This window comes from Fundulus heteroclitus, chromosome 9, assembly GCF_011125445.2.
Source record: "Fundulus heteroclitus isolate FHET01 chromosome 9, MU-UCD_Fhet_4.1, whole genome shotgun sequence".
Taxonomy (NCBI): domain Eukaryota; kingdom Metazoa; phylum Chordata; class Actinopteri; order Cyprinodontiformes; family Fundulidae; genus Fundulus; species Fundulus heteroclitus.
Window position 1 is genome coordinate 8,144,431 of NC_046369.1, and position 21,224 is coordinate 8,165,654.

Sequence of the window (21,224 nt, forward strand, 5' to 3'; positions counted from 1 at the left end):
ACACCAGATATGATATAAAAAGTAGACAGGCCAGACACCCTGTCTACTTTTAAGACTAGACTTAAAACTTTCCTTTTTGATAAAGTTAGAGTGGCTTAGCTTACCCTGAGCTATCTCTGTAGTTATGCTGCTATAGGTTTAGGCTGCTGGAGGACATCAGGGTCTATTTTTCTTACTCTGCTGAGTTCTCCTACTGTTCCCCAATTTGCATTGTTTGTTGTTATTTCAACTTTTAACTTCTTGTTCTCTCTGACTTTTTTTAATCTTCATAGTAGGTACACCTGGTCTGGTGTTCTGTTAGCTGTGACACCATCCAGACGGGCTATTACTTACATTAACATAGAAAGGAAAAAACAAAACACTGTAACCTTTATTCATTGCCTATTTGTTTGTATATTTGCCTTCATTATGTGTAAGCCGCACCAGAAATTTCAGGAAAAAGGAAATTTTACCTCGGTAACAGTGACAATAAAAAAAATAAAGAATCTTTGGATCAATGTGTGCTTTTGTGCTTTTTGTGTCTCTGCTCTGTCTTCTCTAACCCCCAGTCGGTCGAGGCAGATGAGCGTTCACACTGAGCCTGGTTCTGCTGGAGGGTCTCCTCCCTGTTAAAGGGGAGTTTTCCTCTCCACTGTCGCTTCATGCATGCTCAGTATGAGGGATTGCTGCAAAGCCATCAACAATGCAGATGACTGTCCACTGTGGCTTTACACTCTTTCAGGAGTGAATGCTGCTTGGAGAGACTTGATGCCATTTGCTGGGTTTCCTTAGATAGAAAACTTTTTTGACCAGTTTGTCTGGATGATTTGATTGAATTTGACTTTGTAAAGTACCTTAAGATGACATGTGTTGTGAATTGGCGCTATATAAATAAAGTTTAATTGAATTGAATTAAAAAAACACACACTTTCAAGAATGCTCCACTTACGTCTGACCAGTTCACAGAATATTTTCCCAAAAGTCTTGGGGTTCCTGCAGAGTTTTCTGGGAAAATGTGAGAAGGCCTTTGGGTTTTGCTTGATCGGCAGTGCTTTTGGGCTGCTAACCATTTTGCCCTGTCTCTTTAATCTGAACACAGACCTGAAGTGAGGCAAGTGGGGATTGCCTCAGTTTGGGACCTCCTGGATGAGCCGTTGAAAAGGCTCTTGGAGTAATTCTAGCATGTTTTGCCACTCCTGGGAAGCTCTGCCACTGTTCCATGTTTTCTCCATTTATAGATTATGGCTATTACTGTGGCTAATTGGCATCCCAAAGCCTTAGAATGACCCAGACTGACATCCGTCACTTTGTTCCTACTGTGTTGTTGAATTCCTTCCCTGATGTGGTGCTTTTTTATATCGTCATGTTGTCGGATAAGTTCTATTTAAGGGATTTATTGGATGTGGGCATAAGGCCAGGATGTGGCTGAGGATAATGAACCAAAGAAATGCGGTTAGTTACTGTTAATTCATGAGTTAACAATGGGGCACAATTCTGTTTTACATTTTCTCATGGTTTGGATAGCTCTTAAATGAAATCCTAATTTGAGAACTGCCCTTTTGTATATATTTTCTCAGGTTGTCTATCTTGCCTTACCTGGTGATGAGCACGGCGGTGTCGTGGTGAGCAATGCCGTTGTCCGGGATGGCGTTCCCGTAGCTGCTGCTGCGGTGCTGGATGGTTTTCTGCCACTTACAGAAACTGTCTAAAGACTTCCCTGCGTGATGGTTGACCTCCAGCGTTGGCTGGAGGAGAAGAAAGCAAAGGAAATGCAAACTCAGAGGCATGTCTGGAAAAATAAAGTTAGGCATTTGTTTCTTTAAACGCAAAAAAAAAGTTGCTCTGCTCTGAGGCTAATTTTTCCCCTCACACTATGTTAGTCTTTCCTATCTGTTAAAACTGTGTAGATCCACCACATTATGTGGGAGCTGAGGTAGTGCTCTACTGGCCACAGCTGGCGAGAACTCGTAACCCAGGAATGCATGCGGTGACATAACTGGTAATTGTCTCATCCCGCAGTCCCTCATCTCTGGGCCCGCTCATGGCATCGCTTTGCTTTCCAGGCACAGCTTTGACTTTCTTCTTGGACCTGGAAACCGCTCGCAGAAACCGGTCCCCCTCAGCGGAGTTACTTACGGCAAGACTAATGCAGGACACCGCTAATGAGACTAACATTTACAGTTTCGCTCGTTAAGATAACAAACACATCCGGGCGGGAAGCTCCGGAGCTTATTTTGAGGCGGGATGAATCATAAATGTTCCTTAACAAGACGGCTGAGGAGGAAAACCTCAAAGCCGTGCAAGTAATTCCCGATGGAACGGGCCGTGGAGTCTCACCACATGCTGTTAATGGCAGGCTAATACAGTCATTTACAAGGCAGGCAGGTGGTTCAGTCATCTCCCAGGCTGTGCTGGTAAGGTCGTGGACTTTTTATGAGCTGAACTCCTGCCCTGTGGTCAGGTGGGGACTCTGGCCTCCGGTCTCTGGCTTACATCATACAAGAGTCTGCAGCCCTGTGCGCAGCTCGGTGAGGCTGATTCAGTCATGGCGCTTCTTGTGAAGCTGCATGCTGACCTCAGCAGGAGGAAACGTCGTCGACATGCTTCCCTCTGTAACACTCTTAGTTTACAATCAACACTAAAACTAATATTCTACCAATACAGTGCCTTGCAAAACCATGGATACACTGTTTCTTTACATTATCAGAATGTTAACCTCAACATATTTCACTTTAGTTAGTAGTGAAAAAGGAAGGTCAAACGGGTTTTCTTCATTGTTTCACTAATGAAAATCTAAAACATGTGGTGTGTATTTGTATTCAGCCCTTCTGAGTCAAGCACTTTGTTGCAAATACAGTTGCAGGACTCCCTGGATTTATATCCTCCAGCTTTACACATCTAGATATTTAAACTGTGGTCCACTATTTGCAAAAAAGCTTCATCAGAATGAATGGATGACAACTGTAAAGAGCAACTTTCAGGTCTTACTACAGATTTTTAATTGGATTTAGGTCTGGAATGTGTACATAGTTAAAATTGAATGACAGAGTGAAAATTATTAATATAATGGGATATAGATGTTTAATTCATCCAGGTCTTTCTTAAAAATGTTTTAAAAGATGAAATGTTAAAAATGAGTCATGTTAAATATACAAGGTTGGATTCAGTCCTCTGCAAACTGTCAAGACTTCCCATGATTCTGTGGGACATGATATAATATTTCTGTATAGTTGTTGTCATTTATCATTCAAACTTTCTGAGAAGCCCATTTTTGAAGTTTTTTTCATTATCTGTAAATCATAATCCTGATAATTAGATGAAATAAAAGCTTGAAGTATATCCCTGTGTGTCATGTTCTAGCCCAGCTGACTGCTACATTCTCTCACTTCCCTTCAGCAATCAACAACATCGGCTGCACCTGCGTTCTTCTTGCTGCACAATCAGGCTCACTCCATTCACCTGTTCTCCTGCCTTTTATAGTTGGTACCAGATTTTTGAAACCCTAGTTGTGAGTTAATGTCCAGACTCCCTTGGCTGCCTTGTCTGTGTTTTGATCAAGTTCAAGTTTCTGATATTCATTGTCTCGTCTTGAACACGTCAGACACCTTATTGGCTTTCTGTTTTTCTGGACATTGACCTGAACTGTTTTCTAACCATGATTTTGGCTAAAACTATCGACTCTGTCTGCCTGTCAGTCCTGTTGTGTATCACCCCCAGGCTAATTAAGCTACAGAATAATTTTTATATCTAATATTAGAAAGGGGAAAAGATAACTAGAGATCTAAGGCAAGGCAAATTTATTTATATAGCACAATTCAGTACAAGGACAATGCAAAGTGCTTTACATGATTAAAATATAGCAAAATAAAACAGAATAAAAGCAAGTAGGAATAAAATGTAGATAGAAAAAACGAACAAAAACGTGGTGATTCAGTTAACTAGAACAGTTGAAGGCAATCCTAAACAAATGTGTTTTTAATCTTGATTTAAAGGAACTTAGGCTTTCCGCACCTTTACAATTTTTTGGAAGTTTGGAAGAATCTAAGAAGAATAAAATCCAAATGCACAAAGATAAGAACACAAAAAGAGCTAAGAAATTAACAGAATATTGCAAGACCTGTCAGAAAATTTATAAACAACAAGGAAATACTGAAAACACACACACAAGAAAAAAATCCCAATCACCTGGAGATTACGACGCTCCTTCAGGTGGGTATATACTGTATATTAACCCTAACCTAAACCTAAATGACACCTAATTGACACCAAATAACTCCTAGCACAGAAAAAAGTGAGGAGGAGAAAAAAAGGATTCCCGCTTTACATCCAAGTCCTCACTTTACTGGCAAATTGTGCAGAAAATCTTCTCACTCAGATGTAAGTACAAGCACACACACACACACATCTTGCATTGACTCCCATTCACTTTCCCCCTTTCTATGACTTAACCCAAACCCCAACCCTGACCTTTACCAGTACATACCTAATCAACACCTTAGACCTAAACCTGATCCCTAGCCCAAAAAAAGTAAGGACCAAGAAAATATCTTCACTTTCAAAAAAATTCATCACGTTGCTGGTAAAATATTTAGAAAAACTGGTTCTCACTCAGCAGCAAGTATGAGTACAAGGTCAGAGATTTATGGGAACAACCACAGAGAGAGATAGAGACGTACAGCTGTTAACCAACCTGGTCTTCCATGAGCAGGATGAGCCGTGTCACCACGATGTTGACTGCATTCCCCAGGCTAGAATCATGGAACAGTTTGGCAACCTGACCTCCAGGGAAACAAGAAAAGACCAGTCTTAAAAACGGCCGACACACGGGCAGACCTCCGCACAGCTCAGACCAGACAATGCTGGAACAGGAAATAAAAACAAGATATTCCACTATATATACAAAAAGAAAAGAAACCCCCTCAGAGTAAATAGATGCATTAATTGGCGTCAAACGTTTTCATATTTTGATGATTCTCAAAAATGTTATAGAAATTAAAATCCGAAAAGTGCCGGGCATTTGAATTCTGCATTCTCTAGAACCTCCTTTTGTCTTTTCAGGTCCGTCTCACAGCTTTGCACATTTAGAGACCGACATTTGAGGAGTGTATGACTGAATATATGTTGCAATGACAATAAAGACTATTATTATTATTATTATTATTATTATTATTATTATTATTATTATTATTATTATTATTATTATTATTATTATTATTATTATCGATTGTTCTCCTGTCAACAGACTCTCCCACATGAGCTGTGGATCTCCTCAGCTCCTCCAGAGTTACCACAGGCATCAATGCCATAAATGTCTGGTGTATTCCTTGGTCTTCACGATGCTGTTTGTTCCCTGATGTTTGCAAAAAATGTTAAACTCAGGTATTTAAAATACCATTTACATTTATGCTGTACTTTATATTGGTCTTTCCCCTAAAATCCAATTAAAATACATTAAGGTTTGTGGTAATAATCATAAACAAGAGCTCAGCTAAGTGGAGTCAAAAGTTCTCTCGGACCCTTCCCTCAGGCACATTTTACTTCACAAAATAAGAGTTTCTCTGATTTAGCTCCATTTTTCTGTTTGCCTGTTTTTTTTCCTCCTAAAAGTCCTTTAATTAAATACATTCCTAACATTTGTGTGTGTTTGTGGTTTCAGAGTTTAGCACAAAAAAATCCAGACTGAAACAAATACAGGAAGGCAACTTCAAACTAAAGCATGCCTTGGTTTCCCCCGGGAGGAAGCATCTATTAGTTTTGCTTCGTTTTTTTCTTTTTCTTTTTTACAATTCTGAAAAGGGTTAACAGTGAAATTAATTCATTTAATTAAATTCTGTGATACCTGTAGATATGGTAGAAAGAAAGTACATCCTCTTTAAATCAATACTAAACTGGATTCTAAAATTACCTACAGCTAACCTCACATTTACAAAAACACACAGCCAATTCCAGATTGTCATTAATTTTATGCAAGAATAAAGCCAAAACATAAAGTTTGGTTCAACGGCATGCAGAACAAACTTTAGCAGCAATGAGTTGAAAAAGTCACTTTCTGCATGACTCTAAAAGGCTCTCACAGTTTTGGCCCCCACTAAAGAAGATGTCATGGATGGATGGATGGATGGATGGATGGATGGATGGATGGATGGATGGATGGATGAATGTTTGTGTGGATGGATGGATGGATGGATGGATGGATGGATGGATGGATGGATGGATGGATGGATGGATGCATGGATGAATGGATGCATGCATGCATGCATGCATGGATATTTGTGTGGATGAATGAATGAATAAATGGATGGAAGGATGGATTGATGGATGGATGGACAGATGGATGAATGTTTGTGTGGATGGATGGATGGATGGATGGATGGATGGATGGATGGATGGATGGATGGATGGATGGATGGATGTTTGTGTGGATGGATGGATGGATGGATGGATGGATGGATGGATGGATAGATGGATGGATGGATGGATGGATGGATGGATGTTTGTGTGGATGGATGGATGGATGGATGGATGGAAGGCTGGAAGGATAGATGGATGGATGGATGGATGGATGGATGGATGGATGGATGGATGGATGGATGGATGGATGGATGGATGGAAGGATGGATGGATGGATGAATGGATGGATGGATGGATGAAGGACTAAGGATGGATGGATGGATGGATGGATGGAAGGATGGATGGATGGATGGATGGAAGGATGGATGGATGGATGAATGGATGGATGGATGGATGGATGGATGGATGGAGTAGAACAGTTTAAGATGGAGGGCGTGGACTCTTCCCTCTGTGTGTCACGCGGTCATTATGGCGTCATGTTGTTGGGAAGTCAACTCCTGGGAAGACTGGCAGCCGTCTGAAATGTTTTCCACTTCTGAATAATTGTTCTCTCAGCAGAACGACGGCCTTCAGATTGTCAGGGAAAGATAACCCATAACCCTGATGGGCAGCCGCAGCCGCAGCTGTTTGTGTGAAGCCATTATTGCTGATGTCTTCCCAGCTTGGCGTTTGTGTTAGCACAGACCTGCATGCTCAAAGAAAACTGCCAGAACTCCTGCTTTTATAGATCAGGTCGCGCTGCTGATTGTCATTTAAGCAGCAGCACCTGGCGGCCGCAGTTAAGTGACTCTTTTGTGTTGTGAAACTTACAATATTCATGACGGCCAGGATGTACTGCTCGATGTCCCTGCGACCGTGGTATGCCACCATCATCTTGTCAGCCACCACCAGCGTCTCCACGTAGCGCTCCTGACTGACCGAGCGCTTCAGGGGCAGCTGGCCGCGGCCGACATGGTGAGGCGGCGTCTTCAGGGTTCGCTGCCACCACGACGAGCCTTTCATCGGCTTCTCATCTGAGGTAAATCACATGCAGCCATGTTTTTCAGAGTCTATTATAGAATTTAACCCCAAAAGGCAGGGAAGCTGCAGCTCATCTACCTAATTAATTAATTAATAATAAGCACACACAAAAAACGTCTTTATATTTACAAAACTTTCTCAAAACATGAACAACAGACTTTTTCAGCAAAGCCTTGTAAGTCCCAATTTGCTGCTGCTAGCAAAAGAAACCCCAGAAAACTCCTTTTCTCACCAATGACCCCGCAGGAGCGGCCTTTATACTGATAGCGGAGTGATGAGCGTTTGTAAACCACATGGGGGCGCCCCTCTGTCCTCTCCCCCCTCTCTGTCCTCGTTTGGTTATCTGGTGAGACAAGCGGTTCAATGAGGTACTCCTCTCCCCCTGCAACAATCACCCCCTGCTGTGAGAGACAGATAAGGAGAGCAAAGAAATAAAACAAAGCAGAATAATATCGAAACCTGCCATATTGTCACAACAAGCCAGCAATTTATTTAAATAACCTCGCTTCCATACATTTGCACTTCCTTCTGGTATGCATGTATTTAATATTTTCTTAATTATACACTTAAGAGCATATAAAAGCATGAGCGGGGTGCAGTGTCTTGATTAAAAGTACGTTGCATACTAATTGGATGTAGAGCGAACTTTTAGTCTTATGACTGGAGTATAATCATCTTAGTTTTGTTCTTACACTCCAAATACAATTTGGTTATTTTAATAGTTGTGTGATTCTCATGGGGCATTAATAAGCCTAATTTTCCCAAAATGTTAATTTCTTAGGATAAAATTGTATATGGACCTGTTACCCTGAATCAGATATTTACAAAGACTGTATAAAACAGCAATAACCCTTTTTTTGTCGCTGTCTGATCTTAAATTGGACTAAACTTTCCTTCTTTTAGGTCACTTAGAATTATCAAAATTGTTTATTTCCGCTAATTGCCTGAATACTGACAGACAAATGATGACTCTTAAAGGGGACATATGCAAAATCCACTTTTTTAACCCGTAAATACATTTTGTCGTGTACTTGGAGTCTCTAAGAAAGCAGAAAAGTTGAAGTTAGTCTCTCCAGGTGATGTGTGGATATCTTTATATTCTGTTTGGGTCATATTTCTAAATCCGTTCAGTTTTCTCTATTCTATGTTACGATTTTTGAACAGTTAAATCACAGTATTTGCTACAGAGCTGCTAAATAAGGTCATGGACTTCTGTCTAACCAACTTCACAAATCTGCCATTTTTTATTTCTTGCTGCAGTCTTGTAGTCCAAGCTGAATGATGCTAAAGCTAATAATTGAAAACGTTTGGTTGTTGGATGTATTAACCCACACAATTCATTACGCTGTCCCCCAGCATACTACAAAAATGGCCAAACGGAGAGGAACGCTCTGCGGCTTGGAGGGGGGCGGGGTGTGAAATGCCTCCTTTGCATTTAAAGAGACAGCGCCAAAATGAGTTGCTCTCAGACGAACCTCAGAGCAGGGGTAAAAAATGGCCTTGTGGGATAACAATAATGAGGAATTCAGACCAGAGCTTTGCAGTTCTACTTTATATAGACAACATTTGAATTATTTACATGTGATAATAAAGGCATTAAAAAGCATAATATGTCCCCTTTAAATGTTACTTTGTAACATTTGAGGTAAACCGAGATGTGTGAGTATTCCTTAAGCAGCGCCTCAAACACGCTGCTTCCTTGACTGACATCATGGGCAAATCAGATAAAATGAGCCAGGATATCAGCAAGATGCGTATGGAGCTACATAAGTCTGGTTCATCTTTTGGTCTAATTTCCAGATGCCTGAAGTGGGATGTGCATCTGTCAAACTATTATAACCAAATATGAACAGTATGAGAATATGCATACATGTATAGGCATCATGTTCAGGAAGAAGGAATGTCTTTTATTAACCCCAGAAGAAAACCAAAATACTTTTTTGCAGATGCCGCTAAATCTGGTGTCGTTATCCTCAGCAAAACAAGCGCCCTAAAGCCAACATAGGCTACGTTCACACTACAGGTCTTAATGCACAATTACGATTTTTTTGTGAAATCGGATTTTTTTGCGTGTCCGTTTACATTTCTAAATATATGTGACTTGTATGTGATCTCCTTTGTGAACTGAACGCGTTCAACCTAAGTGTCCTGCATGCGCACTCGAGGACGCGGTGACGTCACACGTAGCTAACGTCCTCAGTGTTTGCGGAAATAAACATGGATTATAATAACCTGACAAAAGCCAGCTGTATGTCGCTCCGCCTAGCTTCAATCACATACATCTGGGACACCGTCATAGGAATTGCCTTTACTGAAGGCTGGGCCTTATCAAAAATTCTTGCATATGATTGGATAAGCCACTTGTCTGTCATCTTTATCGACGTGCTATTTCAACCACTCACACCGAAGCTAACCCGTGACGCTGATGATAGCGACGCAGGAAAAAAAAAAAAAAATAATAATAATAATAATGTGTTTGCGGCTCTAGTGGCACACGTTTTATTGACAGTGAGCTGACAGGAAGAGGGGGGAGACAGGCGGCAAAGCGCCGCGGGTCGGAGTCGATTCCGGGCCGACCGCGTTAAGGACTAAAGGCCTCCTAACATGGTTAGCGCTAACCGCTAACCGCTCCGGGGCGCGTCCGCGTCTGTGCGTCCGCTGCAGACGCGGACGCGCCCCGGAAAACAAAACTTGCCAAATCCGGTCGGGAGAAGGGTGAAAACATCGTTTCCACCAACAAAAGTCTTCAGAGCCGTTCTCTGATGTTCTTTTAATGAAACAATATTAGGTAGATTGGACAACACGGAAGAAATAGCAGCATCAATGCTAACGTTTGCTTCCTCGACGAGCCGCCATTGCTATCAAAACAGTCTCACGTCATGGTCACGTCTCCACTACGTCACATCTATGAAATGCCAGCCCTGCGTCCTGATTGGCCAGACCATAAATTTGGTTGGAGAAATCATTTTCTACCGGCGATGTCCCAGATGTATGTGAGTGGAGCTAGGCAGAGCGACATACAGCTGGCTTTTGTCAGGTTAGGATTATAATGCTGTCGTGCATTTTGCGATCATTAATTTATTTTCTAACCGGAGGTTTCCGTCCATTGACTACTCTCCTCATTGTTGTCCGCTATGGGTGTCGTCTTTCTTCCCGCTTCTGCATAGCAGGATGCAGAATAGTGACGTTTGACAAGTATCGGAGACGTACAGGTCGGATATATGAGACCCAGCTGTACAGACACAGGTCACATTTGAAAATATCAGATACGTATCGGATTCAGGACCACATATCCAAGTGGCCTGGTTCGCATTTGAAAAAATCCGATCCGTGTTGTTCAGACTGTCATAAAAAGATCAGATCCAGGTCGCATATGGGCAAAAAAATTGTAATTGGGTCACTTCAGGCTGCAGTGTGAATGTAGCTAAAGTCTTAGAGCAGACATCACACTCTGGGTCCTTTCAAACTTTTGACCATTGTCACATGCTGACCTACAGTGCTCACTTGCAGCCTAATATATCCTTCCCACTAAAATGTGCAAAAGTGAAGACACAACAATCACTGTTAAAGGTTGAGATGACACTGAGCTCTGCAGAGTACTAAATCAATCCACGCTGCTTTATTCATCTCCTATCCCTTCTGTTGTGATGGATCATACAGAGTTTTTGTCCTCGTGTTTGAATCAGACCACTGTAAAATCAGACGGCATTCATGGTGTTAAAGAAACATCAGTGGGACTGCTGGTGGTTTTGTGGACAGCCCTTTGAATGATGAGACTAGAAGTTTAATTGCATCTAAACGGTGATCTGATTATTCCGGTCGCAGTTCACTGCCATGTGTGAGCAGCTGTGTCCACCTGTATCCAAAACTAACAGGTTATCCTGTGCTGTGATGAATGGTTTCTTCAGGGATTTCATCTGTGTGTTTTATGTGACTTTTTTGGCACACTTAAATGGTTCAGATCGTTAAAAATATTTTTATTCGGCTCCGTGTGGATGTAGCCTTAGAAATGGCTTTGCACCCCCTTTCCAGACCGACAGATATACGTGATTTTGTTCTCTTTGACATCCTGAAGCCTACTTCATGCCGTCCGACTGGTTCTGTTAGTGTTTTTTTTTTTTTTTTTTTTAGGACTAGATGCCTTTATTTGACAGTATGCTGACAGGAAATGGGGCTGAGAGAGAGGGGTGAGATATGCGGCAAAGCTCCACAGGCCGGGACTCAAACCCGGGAATCTAGGCATGAGGCCTCTAAACATGGGTCTCTGCCACACAGCGACAGCCTTTTAAGAAACGTGGTTAATCCCAGTTAATTTACCGAAGGGCCAATTATGTTTTCACATATGGTCAGGTTTTTTTGGATACTCTGTAAATTAAGTCATCATTTAAAACAGATTTTTTTTTAGTTATATTTATCTGTTGTTAAAACGTGTTTGATGATCAGAAACATATAATGATGACAAAGATTGAAAAACAGGATATCTGTGAGGGGATAACTATTTTTTCATAGCACTATTTTGTAAATATGGTCTATAAGGGGCCATTTTGTGAAGGTAATGACACTTTATACACTGCAAAAACAAACTAAAAATAAGTAAAATGTCCTTAAAATGAATCTATTTTTCCTTGATTTGAGCAGGTAAATAAGATGATCTGCCAATAGAATAAGATTTTTGCACTTAAAATCAGAACAATTCGTCTTCATCATCTTATTATAAGTGCAGGATATCTATTTATCTTATTTTAGGGGTCAAAATACTCATTCCATTGGCAGATAATCTTATTTACCTGCTCAAATCTAGGGCAGAAACACCAATTTTAAGAACATTTTACTTATTTTTAGATCCGTTTTTGCAGTGTATATCTGTATCCAGATTTCAAAAGATGTTAACAGACAGATGCATGACGTCCTGTTGCTCTATAGATACTGTCGCCATCCCCTCACAGGGGGGGGAGCTCTGGAATTGTTTGAGCAGAGGATCAGGAACACACAAGAGAGCATGAAAGGGTGAATGAGAGCGAGAAAAATGAGTGAGTGAGACAGAGAGCGATACACTAACACTTCCTTTGATTCTGCTCAGATGTGTCGGCCCCGCTCAGAGCGAGTGTCTCCCCATCGACTCGCCGCGGCGACGTTCAAAGCACTTCCAAATCCCATAATGAGGTTAGTGACGCTCCCTCGGACACACAGCGTGCTCACTGGTGAATGCCCTCATGCTGGTCCGACCAAAACTAATTACGTGTGAGGCTTTTTAACGCTTTCTGAGCACGTCTGAAGCGCTATTGTGGGTCCTGCTGTTTGTAGTGAGAGGATACGCGGACGCGCCGTGCCATGGGTACAGCAGAGTGCGTTCAGCCGACAAAACGACGCATCACGATTCACAGTCACTGGTCAAAGAGGTCGGATGAACACAAACTTGGACGCATCATCAAACAGATGGCGGTCCTCTGTTGTGGTTTGAAGAGATTACCTCATGAGAAAACTCTGAATAAAAAGGGAACATGTGCTCTGATACAGTAAGCACAAAATAAGTATAAACAACATCTAGTGTTTTCTAAGATGCCTGCGAAAACATGATGCTTTGTGGGGAACGAAACCAAAGCATCGCTGAATCTGAAAAAAGTCGCAAGAGCAGCTAAAAAAACTAATGCAATTACCTTTAGGTTTAGTTCAAGTTTTTTTTCCCATTTTGTTGATCTTCGTTTTCAATTTTTTTTGTCTTTAAAGTCTGCGATACGTTACTAAAAATATATGATGTCTACAGTGATTTTACCTTTGATTTGGTGCAAAAGTGTTATTCACAGAATATCCCTTTAAGCCACAGGTGTCAAACTCAAGGCCCGCAGGCCAAATTCGGCCCGTCAAGGTAAATTATCCGGCCCTCAAGAGCCAAAAAAAAAGGCATATCATGTCATAAAGTAGAGGCATATATCCTTTTAAAGTGTATAAAGTGGCTAAAACTGTGCCTCTTGTAAGTGTAATTCACCCCAATATCAACTTTTTTTGCAGATAAACTGTATATACTGGGCCTAAGGTTGCTACTTTTATGTTACTATTCATTTTTTATACTTCAATGTGAACTGGAATGAAATTATGAATGAAAAGTATCGTCTATACAGGTGCAACCGGCCCTTTAATGACTTCATGACACCAAAGTGGCCCCATATAGAAATGAGTTTGACACCCCTGTTTTAAGGGGTAAAGATTAGGACAAGATTTCCAAGTAATACTTTCAAAATAATAAATAAAATTTTTTTTTAAAATTGTGGGACATTTTGATGCATAAAATAATCAAAAACCTAAGGAATGTCTGTGAATAAATTACAGGACAACGTGGAAATATAGGGAAGCATAACGCTAAAGACAAATAACCAATTTTAGAGCCTGAAAAGCCTTAAAGATCTTGAGTACATCACAGCATTCACTTTTCATTGTTTTTGAAAGCAGATAAGGAATTTAAAAACAAACTTTTCTTAAATAAAAGGCCATGTGAGTCACGCCCACTGAAACAGGAAGTCGGTACCATATTTGGAAGACGAAACAGGGTCCCTAACGGCACTGTTTGGGTATACGAGACGAGAGTATATCGAAGGAATGTGTGACCGCCTATTGGTGACAGGTAAAAAGGACGCAGCGTCCTTTACTTTCTCTGCAAAAAATGAATTGTCATTTCCTTTGTGCTGATCTACTTGAGGATCGATTTAAACCTGGTTGATCAGTTCATTAATCTAATTTAAAGATGTTTCTTTCTCTCTGAGATGACCTGATTATTGCCATGGAAGCACAACCATGAGCAATGCTGACAAGGATGGATGGAAAAAACACATCACTGGAGGAAAGGGTGAGGATTTGGGATTGTGCTTCAGTTTAGCTTATTTATTGGTTTTGAACATAAGCTGTTTAAGTTAAATGTAAATATGCAAATGAAGCTTGTATATTTTTTTAGATTTTTAACTTATGTGCATTTAGAAGGTGTCACCTTTTGACTAGCAGTGGTAACTGGGTGGTCTGAAACTGTCTCTCTCTGCTGGGTGACGAAGAAGAGTCCTTACCGTTCTGCTCTCAAAGGAGTAAGAAATGTTATTGTTTTTTTGTTTGTTTTTTATCTGAGCTCTGCACACTTTGGAAACTGTGTGATTTTTGTTTTTTGGTATACAGTTTTGGCACCCTGGCCATTCTGAGGACAAAAGGTTGCAATCTCCCCCTCAAACCTTACAAAGACGCAGAAAGGTTTTAGTTATATGAGCTAATTAAGCATAGCGTAATGCAGGTAATTGTTACCGGTTGACAATCACTGCAATCAACAAAATTAATAGCAATTTAAATGTCATTTAATTTTTTGCCTGTGGGTAAGACCTGGCCCAAGCTGGAAATATGTAAGTAATACAAACAAAATTGCTTCAGCCTCCAACTGTTGCACACGTTAGCATGTATGTTAAGGCTAAATGGGAAAAATAAAGACATGTACAAATTTTGAAATGTTGTGAGAAGGAAAGAGAATTGATTTTTTTCTGTACTAATGAAAGAATGTATATTTAATACTAAAAAAAAATTAATTAAATATAACAAATTAAACAGGAAATAAATCTGGATGTGCCTCCAAAATTTTACTAAATGCCAACTTGTAAATTTGAAATAGCAGGTAGCGTCTCCTGCTCTATATTTGGCCACTCTTCTGTATGTCACTAATCTCAGTGAGTAAAACCCAGAGATTAGGGAATTACCTTCTTTAAGATTTACCAGAACCGAACCAAGTCACCACAGCAGAGAGGTTTGAGATTAAAGCTTGGAAAAGAATTGAGGTCTGTTCAAATGTCATGTTTTGAAGCAGGAATCAAGAGGTTCTGATCCACTGCTTGCTGTGTCAGCTCTGTTGTAGCTGCAACAGCGGGACGTTAATCTTACCAGGCCGTTACAGTTGCTCAGGGCCACTTTGCTGGAGTGGGGCTGGTCCTGGAGGTGACCCGTGTAGTGACAATGGGGAGAGTAAGGGTGACTCCAGGCTAATTGGCCCCTCTTCCAGTACTCCACCCTGAACTGGCGAGACAACAGGCCTCCCTGCAGCGTCAGATTCAGCAGGAAGTTGTTCTGTGACGTGGACAGCTGGTAGAAGAGCTGAGCGACGAGGGAAGAGGAGAGAGATATGAATAGCCTGGATCAGTCTGAAACACATTAGAAATGATTCAATGAAGAGTCTGTCATAATACAGAGTCAGGCAGCCTGTCTTCAGTGCTTCGTCGTCTTCTTTGGTGGTATTTTGTCCTTTCTGTGTCCAGCATCTCGCCATTTGGTCCTACACGTACAGGGATGGCGATCTCATACTGGCCCAGGCTGGACAGGAAAGCAGCTGTGGACGGAGAAATAAAGGAGGCATAGAGACTGTGATCAAAGTGAAACCAACTACAGCAAAAACTCAGCGATCGTCCCTTATTGAAGTTAACGGACGCTTCAGTATTTCTGCTGGCGGAAAGAAACAGACGTTTTGGTCCTGTACTGAAATCGCCTAACTTACTACAACCACGTTCCCTTTCATGAGGCCAAACAGGGGTTGCCATGGCTACCTTGAAATTGTATACTTCCTGTCTGTCTGGGTCCTGTTGGAGATTTAACTGTAGCTCCAAACAACACACAGAGAGCTGTTCCCCTCGTAAGTTCTCCTTTGTTTGTTATTAAAGAACTCTGTTCACCAGTCGGTCTGCCCTTCCCAACCCACACAAACATCACATTACCAGCTTTCATCTCTAGAGACTCATTCCCCCCCCCCCACATCCGTATAAAACTGCATGAGCTCAGGCAGGTGGGGTAGAGCGCGAGTCCTGCCACGGACTTTGAGTTACATTTTAAGCACGGGCTTTGACTGAAACATCCCAACACACAAACATGCAGCCTCTAAGACGTTTTCTCTTTAGCGTTTCCTTCTATTTAACGTAATCCACCTTCCCATCAACATTGACCTTCTTCCCTGTCCCCTCTGAGGAAACGTATCCCAGCGTCATGCTGTTTCGCTGTGAGGATAATGTCTTCAGGGTGATGTGCTTACTGTGTTTTCTACATAGGCCAGATGTGCAGCATGAACAACCAACAGCTGGCTTTTCTACATATTCTCCCACCTGAGCGGTGGATGTCTGCAGCTCCTCTAAAGTCACCATGGGTCTCCTGGGTGCTTCTGTGATTTATTATCTTCTTTTTTGTTGTTATTTAGGTATGTACGAAGCTCGTGGTGATGTTTTCTAATGTAGCCTTTGGAGTTTGGAGTTTATTTATTTTAAATGGGACAATGCATATTCATTGAGATGCTCACAACAAGGTTCAACATGTAAATATGCCAGATTTAGCCATTCAGGCTAATTTTCATCTTCAGCCCCGTGACAGGTTGATGTAGAAGCACTGAAATATACACATTATACCCAAAATAAATGATGTGTACAACATAAACAAATAATTAGTTTAGTTTTCAAGGGTAGCACACATACATACATAGGGTTATTTATATATATATATATATATATATATATATATATATATATATATATATATATATATATATATATATATATACATAAGCTTTGCAAAGCTTAAAGGCTTATTAGATGCTCAGTGACGCTTGCTTCCTCTTAGAACCACTGGGTCAGTAATTCATGGAGCATCCAGTCAGAAGTATGGTGGCTTTATGTAAAACTTTGGAAGCACAAAAGGTAATCTCTATACGAGGGATCTTCTTATCGCTACAGTAAAAGCTGGATTCCACCATTTATTTCAAACTAAAACTAAAAAAAAAGTCTCTAAAAGAGGTGCAGCTCTACTGTCACTAATTATTTGAACAATGCTTTAGTCAATTTAATGATATAGTGCCCTGGTTTGTATTGTGGAGTTATAATTTGAGTTATGGTTTTTACACTGGTTTGGTTCATTTTCAAATCTTGTTTACTTCAGATATTGCAAATTATCTTAGATTAAAAATAGTTCCCTGTTGATACCAAACATTTGTCTTGACAAAAGTAAACTACTATTTAATTAAACATGTCAGAAATTACAAGTATGTATATTGGTAAGTCAATAAGGAATCAAAAGTTAAAGAGAAAGTTTAACAAAGTAAGAAAGCAAAAGTAAAGAAGGAACAGTAATAGAAAGTAAAATTAAATAAAACGTATTTAAGAAAGCAAAAGTAAGTTGCAAAGTAAGCCAAAGTAAATGAGAAAGTCAAAGTAAAAAAAAGAAAAAGTAAAGAGAATGATAATAGAGAAAATGAAAGTAGTTTAGATCAGAAAGTAAGTAACAATAAGAAAGCAAAAGTAACTACACATAAGTAAAGTGAGCGAGAACAGTAAATGTAAAAGGGAGAAATTGGGTATATAATAAAGAGATAAATAAGAGAGTAACTAAAAGTAACTAGATAACAAAATAAATAAATGTAAAAGTGAGGTAACTGTACATTAAAAATTAAGCAAAACTAAGCAAGAAAGCAAAAAAATTAGGTAAGAATGTAAATACAAGTGAGTTGAAAAATGTAAGGTTAGGAAAAGTAAGTCAGTCCACCTTTAAGAATAAAAGTCTTACGGCGCTTTACATTAGGATTACAGGACATGCCGTCACAAACCACAGCAGCTAAGCACTCAGGTGGTTCAGCATTAATGTCTGAAGCACAGGAAGAGCTCCAGCAGAGAAAATAACAGCCACTGTTTTATTGTAATAGATAAAAGCCATGCGAATGACTGAGACCTCACACAGAATAATGAAGACCACCAACACAAAATTAGTCAACTGTCTGGATTAAACATCACTGCTTTCTCCACAGGATACCCAACAACTTCCTCTGGCTCCCACACAGTCTGTCCAGACCACCAACACCTACTGTATGTCGCTTTAATGACTTGACACGTTGAAACATTACAAGATCACAACGGTCTTTACTGGAGACATTTACAGGATGGGTGCAAAAACTATGCAAGATCATCTCTGGTGTAAATAAATCACATCACCTAGAAGCAAACCTTTCGTTTTCAGAAGAAAAAAAGCATCTGATAGCATTTGGATAAGCTTGGATGTCTCTGGACTTTGTCGGTCATAGCTGGAGCACTGCAAAAACAGAACTTAAAATAAGTAAAATGCTCTTAAAATTAGTGTATTTGTCCTTGATTTGAGCAGGTAAATAAGATGATTTGCCAATGGAATAAGATTTTTGCACTTAAAATAGAAACAATTCATCTCCATCTTATTTCAAGTGCAGGATGTCTAATTATCTTATTTTAGGGGTCAAAATACTAATTCCATTGGCAAATAATCTTATTCACCCGCTCAAAGCAAGGACAAATAAACTAACTTTAAGAACATTTTACTCATTTTTAGATCAATTTTTCCAGTGAGCAAGTCCGGTTTGGTGACTTTTAATGAAAGGTAATCATGTATTTATGTCTAAAATGTTCCTGGGCATGTAATTGAAGGTCCAGTGGGTAAACTGGGCCAGTTACCAGTTACTGGTTAAGCAAACACAGTAGAAATGCCCAGATGTCCCAGAGAAAACCCATAAAAAAAGCAAGAAAACCTAAATCAACTAAGAAACTGAAATAAGGCGTAAATGGAAAAACAAGAAGCAGTGGAAATCGCGGCTGCTAATTTTAACAGGAGAAAACACCCAAAACCATACAGGAGTTTCTGTGCTGGTGAAATACGCCCCGGGATCTGTTATCGCTAAATGAAAATAGTGGAAGGAAGTAATCTGAATGGAAAAGAGCACCTCCCTCCATGCCACACAGTCATCCTTGGGCTCTCAGTCCGAACACTGCTGCTCGCTCTCGTTTGCAGCATTTCTTTACAAGACGAGGAATAATATCATTATTCCATATTATCTTTGAGGACCAGCCATGATGGCTGGATGAGGGGCTGTACTGCTCACCTGTGTATGGAAGAAGATGTTTTTGTTGTTCAATATAAGAAATCCCTGTCAGGAAGACTATTACTTTATTTCTTTATCACCTATAGACTCTAAAAACTGGATACATACCAAGTTTATTGTATTTCCAAAGCAACATTTACAAATGTAGTTCTCATTTAGTGTCTTTAATTATGCATTTGAACTCTAATTTTTGGGTTGGAATGACAAAACATAAAATCACTTCAATTAATGAAACTAAATATAACCGAAATGACTTGCATATGGTCTTACGCAGTCAAAAGTATACATATACATATACCACAGGGATATTTAGATGGATGTCAAATTGCTGAGAAATGACACACTAGCCAGCAACACGCTTCTGGAAACATTCTGCGGGATGTTTGACCAGTTTCCTTATCAGAAAGGGTTGAAAAGATTTAAAATGGTTCCTGACAAATATTTAAATTTTAAAGGTAGCTCACAAATCTTTCTTTGTGGTGAGTTTGGAGCCAGCTTTAATCTGTTTTTACCACTCCATGAACTTAGAAATCACTGTTCTGCTGTAACTCTTACTTGTGTCCAAGTTTCTACCATCTGATCCAAACTGTCCCCCTCCGATGAAAGGAAACTGGTTATGATGTTTGGTGCCAACTCAAAAACCCACAGTTGAGGGTTACAAAGCCCTTTTTAAGACTCTGGGACTCCAACAGTGAACCACAGTGAGAGCTGTTATTCCGAAATGTAGAAAAAACATGGAACAGCAGCGAGCCTTTCCAGGAGTGCCTACCAAAATTACTCCAAGAGAGCAATAGTGATTCATCCAGAAGGTCATAAAAGAACGACAAAGAATGACACTTAAAGCACGGCAGGCCTCTCTTGTCTTGGTTAAGATCTGCGGTCATGATTCAACTACAAGAAAGAGACTGGGCAAAACTAGCATCCATGGGACATTTCCAAGGTAAAAACTAATCCTGAGCTAAAAGAATCCCAAAAGCATCTTAATAAACCTGAAAGGGGAACTATTCTGTGGAAAAAAAGACGTGCTTCCCCTTACAGCTGTTGTAGACAAACACAGCTCATGAAAAAATGGACATCATACCACCAAGCATGGTGGTGGTAGTTTGATGGCCTAGGGTTGCTTTGCTGATCCACGTCCTGGATGCATTTCTCTAATTGAGGGAACCATGAATTCTGCTCTCTACCACAAAATCCTGAAGGTCCGTCACCTGAGCGGGATAATTCCAAGCACACTGGCAAATCCAACTGTGGATGGCTCAAAAACAGGTAGTTTTGGAGTGGCCTAGTCAAAGTTTGGTATTAAATCCACTTCATACTCGAATATGAAGTACTTAAACAATTTTTGGAAAGACGAGCCATGGATACTCACGGTATTTGTGCGTTCAAAAACACACATCTTGTGCCGCGTCAGCTTCAACCGTTTGCGTCCGAACCAAAAACGGTTCGGGCCAATCATGTTGCAGTATTGTGGTTTAAGGCGGGACATACCAGTGCGACGAACGCAAGAAGTGCAGAGCCCACAGCCCAACCAACACGAACATGGCAGCACAGAAGGACGCACGCGTAGCTGCTGCTATCACATCTGATTTGTCAGAATCCACAATTTCAAAGAAGTGCCTTGACTAGCTTACCTTCTTGTGGTTTCTCATAACGCCTGCTGCTTACTTTTTCATTTGAGACTGTGATTGGCTAAAACCAACCTTTGGTAGGCGGGCACTAGGTGTCGCTTCACCCAGTCAGCTTGGAGAGTTCTGCTGAATGTCCCTCCTTTCCCCAAACGGATTCATTGGGGGCAGACCCAGATTGATAATGTGCAAAACGTAGTGCTACACATTATCAATCAGGCTGGCCAGGTTAGTCATTTATCATAAATGCTTGATGGCATCCTGTTTTTGTTTTTTAAAAGTGACTGACCTTGTGTGCTGTAGGGGATACTGTTGAAATGCATAAATTAAAGCCCATATCAGTATAACAACCTGCC

The 21,224-nt window shown here is 40.4% G+C and overlaps 1 protein-coding gene across 4 annotated transcripts in view; it reads right to left on the reverse strand.

The window, feature by feature from the left end:
• Positions 1 to 21,224, reverse strand: part of adamts10 (ADAM metallopeptidase with thrombospondin type 1 motif, 10) — a 73,555-nt gene that overhangs the window by 38,894 nt on the left and 13,437 nt on the right. For 3 of the 4 annotated variants that reach the window (XM_012881435.3, XM_012881433.3, XM_021308030.2), the window contains exons 3-8: positions 15,558 to 15,697; positions 15,256 to 15,465; positions 7,583 to 7,751; positions 7,141 to 7,343; positions 4,670 to 4,753; positions 1,576 to 1,724 (exon numbers count right to left, since the gene is read on the reverse strand). In XM_012881435.3, coding sequence (XP_012736889.2) covers positions 1,576 to 1,724; positions 4,670 to 4,753; positions 7,141 to 7,343; positions 7,583 to 7,751; positions 15,256 to 15,465; positions 15,558 to 15,697 — 955 coding nt within the window. Of the gene's footprint in view, positions 1 to 1,575; positions 1,725 to 4,669; positions 4,754 to 7,140; positions 7,344 to 7,582; positions 7,752 to 15,255; positions 15,466 to 15,557; positions 15,698 to 21,224 lie in introns of those variants that run through there. The other variant, XM_021308028.2, reaches the window with a different exon arrangement.